The sequence below is a fragment of the Gymnogyps californianus genome, chromosome 8, assembly GCF_018139145.2.
Source record: "Gymnogyps californianus isolate 813 chromosome 8, ASM1813914v2, whole genome shotgun sequence".
Taxonomy (NCBI): Eukaryota; Metazoa; Chordata; class Aves; order Accipitriformes; family Cathartidae; genus Gymnogyps; species Gymnogyps californianus.
In genome coordinates, this window is record NC_059478.1 from 23,737,792 (window position 1) to 23,746,510 (window position 8,719).

Genomic DNA, 8,719 nt, shown 5'->3' on the forward strand with positions numbered 1-8,719 from the left:
CCCAGGACACCCCTGCGTGAGCCTCACTGGATACGACCTGTCAGCTGGGCTTGTGCTGGCCTTTCCTGAAGGAAGGTTGCGTTGTGCCTTGCACTTCTTTCAGAGATGACTGGCATTTGCTTTGCCCCAGGCTGGTGGCACAGCAGGGACTTGGGGTGCCTGGATGGGCTCTGTGACCTGGCGCGTTAGGAGAGCAGCACTGGCCTGGTTGGCGTTTTATCTCCGCAAAGCCTCCTGCGACAGCTGCTGCCTGCCCGGCTGTGACCCCTGTCACAGAGTTAAGGTGAGCCTGTCCTGTACGCCTGGGGACCCCAGTACTTGCTTGGTTCCTGCAGTTCCCAGAGCTGTGTCGTGCGCTCTCCTGGCAGGAGAGGCTGTGATTGTGGGTGGTATAAAACCACCCTGTGCTCTGTGCAGAGCCACCAGCTCCTGAGCAAAGTAGAGCCTCTAGCAGCTAATGAATGGCAGGAAATATTCTGCATGTCAGCAGGCACGCAGCGCAAGCGAAGGGAGCTCAGTGGGAGGTATGGCTGCAGGGGCTGCTCCCGAGAAAGCACCTGTGTGTCTGTGGGAGCGAGCGTGGGATTCGCATGGGATTCTGCATGCCAGAGGCCCAGCTTGGCCGAACCTCACATGAAATGCCATTTATGTCTGCAATGCCAGGATCTGTTCCAATATTACATTTCTGCAGCCTACCATCTTCTGTGATTTATCAAAGGGATGATCAAAGGGCATCAGTGTCAGGGCCCTGACGGGTTATCAGTGCTGGACTGTGTGTTGGGGCTCTATTATCACACCAGCATGCTCCAGCCATGCGAGCCACAAACAGCAAGGTGCAGTCGCTGGGGGATGGTGGTGGGATGCCCGAATCCCAGGGCTGGGGCTGCTGCTCTGCAAGGGCGGTGCAAGGGGGGAGCACTGTTGCCTTCCGACAGGAGTTTCCCAAGCAGAGGCACCTCTGCTGCTGCAGGAGCACTGCAGCTCATCCCAGTCCCTGCGTGTTCCCACGCTGTTTCTGTCTCTCAAGTGCTGCAGCTGCTGCGGGGCAGAAAAGTTCTTCTGCTACCACTTGGGCCTTACCTGGAGCTTTTTTGGTGTTTTATCTCTACAAGGTGTCTATCACCAAGGTGTCTTTCCCAGAGGCAGACTAACAACTCACCCCCGGGGGGCTTTTCCTGTGACTTGAGGCTAATTTACCTGTCAAAATTCTCATTTCCTCCATAGACCCACAAACCATTTCACTGCCCTTTCCACAGACACAGATCCTAACCTCCTAGCGAAGCTGCTCTTGCACAACCTCCTCTTCCTCTTCATCTTCCTGTCTGCTCCCGTCTCCCCCTCACCTGAGCTGCTCTGCCCCAGCTGTTATTTTTGCTTATTATTTGCTAAGTTCCCTCTGTAATGGAACAAGACTGAGCTATTATTTTTTGGTGCCTGGTAGCAAATTTATTTGGAAGAGGACGGCAGCTCATTCCCTTAGTAACAGCACGAATCACTGTTCGTGTTACACCTGGAGGCAGTGTTAGAGTTCAGCATCAGTGAACCCCACCAGGTATACGCTGGACAATGAGGACTTCATCCCTTTGCAGCTCCAGACCACACTGTCCCTGATGCACTCAGATCACATGAGGGCACTTCTGTATTCATCCGCTCTTGCCCTGCTCCTGCTGGCTTTCCTTCCCCCGAAGCCTTGGATTGTTTCCCCCAAAGTACAGGAACATCATTTTGGCTTTTCTTTCTGGATCTCTGTTATTTCTACATTTTCCTCTGCCACTTTCACATCATCTGTAGATTTTATTAAACTGCTGTTTCCTCCTCTCTCTGCACCACTTCCCTTAATCTGCCCAAGAGTTCAGAGGGTGTTACTAAGCTCAGGTTCTTCTGTGATAAACCTTCTGCAAAGCAAAGAGCCATCCTTCCCCTCCGGGCTGTCTGACCCCAGGTCCAGCAGGGACTCCCGTGCCTACACAGGGAGGGGCAGGCCAGAGCTGGACAGTTTTGCACCATCACCATGGCTGCTGCCCTGCACGTCTGTGTCAGTGCATGTGCAGTGATGCCAAGCTGCACCAACTCTGCCTGCATCAGGGCTTTAGCAGTTACTCCCAGCACCCCCAACCCGCACGTGTGGACAGACCGCAGCTGCCTGCACACCAGCTGTTTTGCACATCTGGGCATTTCTGTGAAGATGCGTGACTGTGTTCAGCTCACAGCTCCGCGCTGCCTGCATGCCAGTGTGAATTCTCCCCTCCATAGCCCCTTCAAAATGTGCCCCAAGTGCCCATGAATTGTGCCAGAAAAGGATGCTCGTGGGCCGTGTCAGCAACCTGAGGAAATAATGGCTGAGAACAGGCTGTCCCCGAAGATGGCAGTTTGGGTGTCTGGCTGCCCAGATGGACAGCCTGCGCTGCCCCAGTCACTGACTCACCTCTGCAGCAGTGGTACTGGTTTGTTCCTTTCTTGGTTCCTGTGTTGTGCGTGGAAATACATAATAAAGTGTTACAGACATCGACCGTGTTGAAGGCTGATGCTTGAGTGTCAGCCTCTCTGCGGAGCTGGAGGTGGCAGAGCTCTGCAGAGCTGGCCTCTGCTCAGGCTGACCCCAGGGCAGAAATCATGACAGCCTAGGGTCCCTGCTGCAGCTGTGGTTTTGGCTCATTAGTTAGTGTGGCAGTGCCACCACAGCCCCCCAAATGCATGTACTTATTTCCTGATACATGACTCCCACCTCCAGATGCGCATGCATCTCCCTCTGCTTAAGGACCTAGACGTAGCCAGTCCCCCTTACCATCACTCTGTGAACCTAAGACCTTGCCGTGCCCCTGAAAGATGCTCACGTGGAGCACACAAAGCCTCCTGAGTATGTCGGTGCCGGCTGGTTTGTTTACAGAGAAGCTGTTTCGCCCTGCGGTAGGGCCAAGCCTCGAGCCTTGCGGCAGCAGCTGCTGCCTGCAATGTGCCTGGAACCAGTCTGCCTGCATACCTGTTATGGCTCCCGTCCGCCAGCCTCAACCGCGGTCCTTCTGGCAGCTTCCTGGGGGGACCCCCCTTTAGAAGGCTCCTCCTTTTCTGCTCTCACTCCCTTGTATTCCCAGCTCTGCATGCCAGATGCATTTCCCCCACCACGAGCTGCCAGGCTCCTGCCCACTTGCACTGGAGCTGCCTGGAGAGGAGGCAGAGGGGCTGCCACGGGACCGGGGCCCCCTGCACACCAGAAAAACAGCCATGTCTGCTCGGTTAAAGAATAAATGAGTGGGCCTCCCAGCAGGGTCAAAGTAGACAAGCAACCCACCACTAGGTACTGAGGGACGGGAGTGAGCGAGATCCTGGATAAATAAGCCTGGGCAGTTGAATTTTTAATCTCTTTTGAGACATCGCTGAGACCAAAAGTAAAATACTGCATCTAGCATGAGTTCATGTGATTGAAAAGCATGTTGAAAAGCCCAGAAAATACCCTCCAAAAGATAACTGAAATGCATTTTCCCAGCCCTCGGATTTAAGTCTCCTATCTTACCTGAAAGATACTAGAAATTTCCAAACATTACAGCATATATTGTATTTTCACAGGTAGCTGTTAAGATGAGCCCAGAAGGCAAAACGAGGCAGTGACTGCAAAAGTAAAGCTCAGTTTAGAAATACGGCATTTAAGAGCGAAAACTGGCTGACCACTGAAACAAGCCAGCAGCTTTTCCTCCTCCTCCTCGTGGCTTCAAATGGTATATTCCCCCTCTGGAAGGTGCTTCAAGTCACTGGCCTGTATCACCTACCCAACGCCTGACCCAGTCGTCCCCTTTGGTTTACATTCTCTGATGTGTATTATTTACTTTTGTATACACTGTGCTCTATAAATACCTTAATGAGTAGAGAAATAGAAAGGCAGTTTACAGTGAAATAGCGGTTTCAAGGAGATGGGGGAATTAGCCATGTGGCAGGGCTGCAAGAAATGCCGTCCCTGTGATGATGCTTCATGCTCTGGAGCATGACAGAGAGATTCCCGGGCTATCAAGGATGGTAACGACCGGGCTGTGCCCTGGGAAATCTTCCCAGCCGGATGGTACCAGCCTTGTGAACCACTTACTAAGCAGGGTGAATGCCACTGCTGCTCCTTGCTTTTGACTCCAGCATGACCCACGCAGGCACAACCGGCTACAGCAGAAACAACTTGCAGTTCCCTGTGTCTCATGTGCTGTTCATCATACCACAAAGATGACAGGAATGCAAAAATTATAATAAAGATGGGACTCTGTAATGGGTGCCGGGGGACAGGGCTGTCTTGCCCCAGCACACGTGCCTGCCTGACACCGCAACCGGCGCCGCCAACAAGTTTGCTCAGCTCTGCAGAGCTGACATGGGAAAGGTAAGTGCCTTTCTAGCACATGTTGCTGGAGATGGAAGAGAGATAAGAGAGAAGGGACGCAGCGGGAAGCAACGCTGGAGAGATGTGCACAGAAACCCTGCGACAACACACCAGGGCTGCCTGCGCCACAGCAGGTGTCAGATTTGTTTGCACAAGAGCACTTGTTGTGCCATAGATCTGTTCTCTCGCCGCTGTAGTTAACGAGGAATGTATTTATGGTCCTTGAAAGCACATGCAAAAAAAGCCGCACCCCAGCTGTGGGGCTGGGGGTCTCCTCCCAGCACCGCCGCTGGGAGAGCCCCAACAAACCATTGCAGGCAGAGGCAGGGTTAAATCACGCTTTAATCACACCCTGGAGTGACAACGCATCGAGAGACAGAGCAGGGCTGGGTCCGGTGCTGTGGGGCAGCAGGGCCAATGCCCGAGACTCTGCAGGGAGCACCAGGGCAGGCTCCTCTTCCCACCCCACCAGGCTGCCCAGGCGCGATAGGCACCATCTCCTTCATCCTCAGCATCCGAGCAGGGCTGGGAGAGCAGCAGTGGGTCCAGTGTTCCCGTGCCGGTGCAGCCCTGCTGGCGTCACGCTGGGGCACCAGGGGGCTGGCTGCCTTCAGCCTCCATCACCATTCCCAGCTCACCCCTTCTCTCCCCTCCTCTCCGCTCCTTTCCTCCTGCCCCCAGCCACGTGGGGCCAAAAGCTGAGGGCAGGTGGGAAAGGGCAGGAAGGGGATGGAGGTGGGGGGACAGAGAGAGGCCGCAACGGTGGTGGCTGGGCTGCAGGCTCAGATGGAGAGGTGCGACTCCCGCTCCTCTTCCTCCGGCAGGTGCTCGCTTGGCTGGATGTAGTTGTCCTCGATGAAGCCGTCGTCATCCTCAGCTTGCAGGTCGGCAGCACTGGGCATGGGGTGGCTCTCACAGGCCCCCCGGCGTGAGGAGCCCCTGTCCCAGCCACTACCATCCTCCATGGGGCCGCCTCCGATCGAGCTGGTTTCAGGCAGCGGCCGGTGGCGGTAGCTGGCGAAGTTCTTGTGGAAGAGCTTGCACTTGGCAGCCAGCGCGATCAGGATGGAGATGCCGATTGCTGCCACCAGGAAGCCTATCAGGTACGGCCAGCTCCTTCCCCCCTTCCCGGTGGGCGGTGTGGTGGCTGCGGCGCAGGAAAGGCACGTCAGCACATGGCGGGTCAGCCTGCGGCATACCCGGCACTCCTCAGCAGCCAGCCCCGTGCATGCCTGCAGCGTGCAGCCAGCACTGGATTGCTTTTGTGAGGAGCAGTATAAATGCTCTTCACCAAAAGCTCCAAGGGTGCGTGAACACTGTGGGGAAAACTGCCAGATGGCTGTCTGATACTGGTGCCCATCACCGTGGAGTCTGTGCTCTGTGCAGCTTTGTGGCATCTGCTAACTCTTCTGTTGCAAAGCCAGCAAACACCTCCAGAAGGTGGCCACCCTCCCCACCAAGCCATTGCACCAGCGGTGGCCGGGCAGCCTGAGTCCCTGGGACTGCAGGGCAGAGCAGGGGGTCTCTGCTTGCGGTCCCCTCTGGGGTGACCGAGCGCAGGAGGGATCTAGACCTTACAGACACCTCCGCAGCTCCACAACTTACTGTTGCTGTGGGTCACTGTGTCCTGCTGCACCGTGCTGATCCCCCGAGGAAAGCGCTGCTTCATGCGGCAGCCCAGGTCCTGGGAATCCAGAGCTGCGATCTCTCGGCCCCGCAGCCCCGGGGGTGATGCGCAAGTCACCTGCACAGCTGGGAGACACACGGGCTAAGGTGGGACGGGGGGTCTTCGCCCATCCCCTCCCCAGTTTAGAGAAGACGATCCCTGCTTGCTCCTGGGTTGATGGGACACATTGCAAGGTGCTCCTGGCTCTGCCATTCAGCCTTGCTGGCCCTCAGCACATTGTAAGGCACAACCAAAGAAAAAATTCCCGGACCAAGGAACTGTGCGAGTGTGTGACTCTGATTAGCAGGCTCCGTTTAACTGGATAATGCCAAATTCATGGATACTGATAGAAACCCCACTGTCGCAGGGCTGCTCTTGCCTGGAAGCCGAGCTCAGAGGATTGGAGCCTGATCCAGCTCCACAGGAGGAGCTGCCGAATGCTCACCAGCGCTTGAAAATGGGGTCACTCCACATATAGATACATATAGGTGGATTTAGGGGCTGAAGTGTACGTGCAGCCCCTTTCCCAGAAGAGTGGCTAAATTATCCTGCTGTCATTCCTAGAAATCTTTGGTATCACATGTAACTGTAAGGAAGGAACAGACACATCACCTTTCAGTTTGCTGTCCCTCAACAGGGTGGGAACGGTCCCTGGAGAGCCATCTCAGAGCCTGCCCAGGGGTTGGGGCAAAAGGATCGAGTGGGATCCCTGCACCCAGGATTCCTCCTGCCTGACACCCCTCCTGCCACTCGTGCCCGTCCGCTCACCTTGCCTGCGCTGTAGCCACTGCTGCAGAGGGTGCGTGGTGCAGTCACAGACCCAGGGGTTCCCTTCCAGCCGGACCTGCGGGACTGCCTCCATCACCTGCAGGCTCAAAGTGTCCACAGAGACCAGTGCATTGTGCTGCAGGTCCAGGTGGAAAAGAGCCTTCAGTGGCAGGAAGAAAGGGACCTCAAGCTCTTGCAGACTGTTGTTTCTTAGGAGCAGTGTGTGCAAGTTTCCCAAGCCCTTGAAAGCGTCCATGTGGAGGTAGGCAATGCTGCAGCTGCTCAGGTCCAGCAGACGCAGTGCCCCGAGGTTGGAGAATACTGCTGGGCTCAGCGCCAGCAGGGCATTGCTAGAGAGGTTGAGGGAGCGCAGGGAAGGGAAATGTATCAAGAGAGTCCCGTGATGTGGCACAACCAAGGAGTTGAAGGAGAGGTCCAAACCGGTGATGTTGCTTGGAAGGGAGCTTGGAGCACGCAGGAGGCTCTTCCCGTTGCAGTCGGCCCATCCCTGGGAAAAGAGCTGCTGCCTGAGATGGGCTCTCCATACTGGGGAGGATGTCTAGATCGAGACTCCCCAGAAGCTCAAATGTCTTAATTAATTACCCTTCCAGAGTTTAAAAAAGCTAAGACACAAACAAGTTTAAAAAACACATGAGCTGCCAGTTTGGTGTGGACCAGGATAAATGGAGAAAGATGAGCAGGACAGCCCAGGACTGAGAGCAGCTGACCGAAGGAGTAAAGCGTGGAGAGCCGAGGGGAAACCCAAACAGACGAGGTGGGTGCGAAGGGACCAGCTTGTCACGCTCCTGTGCTCCCCTACAGGGCAGTTGTCATACGGGGTCAGCTTGCAGAGGCCCTTCCTTTTCCTCCCCCAGATCCCCACCTCCAGCCCCCGGGGAGCTCTTGCCTGACACAAGGGCATCCTCCCAGCTGGAGCAGGGAAGCGGGTGAGAACCCTGCCCGCTGCGAGGGCAGGCAGGCAGGCAGCGGCAGCCGGCCGGGCTGCAGAGCGGTGGGCACCTGCACCAGGCACCCGTGTCAAGAGCTGCTCCCCAGGGCCTGTGCAGGATATTGCACCCATGCCTCCAGCCCTCCCGCGGTTCTGAGATTACACTGTGAGTGGCAGCAGCTTAGTGTGGGCTGGCTGTGGCTACACTAGTAAACAAAACAGACCAGGGACCATTCGCTGTCCCAAAAGGCCAGCAGTGCGTGCTGGATGGATCAATCAACCCACATGGATGGATTTTTTTTTTCCCTGAAAAACAGGGTGGTCAAATTCAAGCTGGTTTTGGGGAGCAGTCCCCAGCATGTGTTACTCCTGCCTGGGCTTTATGTGGGAGAGGGCCAGCTGCCCAAACTGAAGCTGCCAGAGAGCAGGTCAGCAATTTAAGTTTGGTTGGGCAGGCACGGGCTCCTTCTCAATGCTGTGTTTGGGCCCTGCAGGCAGAGAGGCCATGCTGGAAGTTTGCTGTGGTCCGTAGTCCTGGGTTTCTAGGTGTGGCTGCTTTCCAGCTAGCCAGCCTTTCCGTTTCTTTGCCTCTCGTGTGATTACCTCTCCTTTCATCCTCCTGTTCACCTAAATCTCCTACCAGGCCCTGCCGTCCCTGCTCACTAGAGAAACAGTTGTGCACTTACAAACCTGGGCTGCCGAGGACTGGGTTATAATGGGGCTGAGCCACAGGGGCACTGCACAGGTCCTGTCTCAAGCTCAAGCAGGGCTGGACTCAGGGAGGCTGCGGAAAACTAGTGCAAACCCATTGAGGTTTTGAGTATCTGAGAGCTCAGTGGGCAGTGCTGCCCTGTGCCATCCACCTGCCTCCTCCCGGCTCCCGCCTGGTGCAGCCAAGCTGCTGGCTGCGGCGCTTGTCCCGGCAGGACGGGTTAGTTATTTTTCCTGCTCCTCACCAGGCGCTCAGGGATCCTGACCCCAT

The 8,719-nt window shown here is 55.9% G+C and overlaps 1 protein-coding gene across 1 annotated transcript; it reads right to left on the reverse strand.

Annotated features, from left to right (window-relative positions):
* Window positions 1-5,136: 5,136 nt before the first annotated feature.
* Window positions 5,137-8,719, reverse strand: C8H1orf210 (chromosome 8 C1orf210 homolog). Its single transcript, XM_050901030.1, has 5 exons — window positions 8,694-8,719; window positions 6,789-7,240; window positions 5,960-6,106; window positions 5,310-5,501; window positions 5,137-5,231 (listed from the first exon to the last, which is right to left on the reverse strand). Exons 1-5 carry the CDS (start codon window positions 8,717-8,719, stop codon window positions 5,137-5,139), a joined length of 912 nt encoding a protein of 303 aa, XP_050756987.1.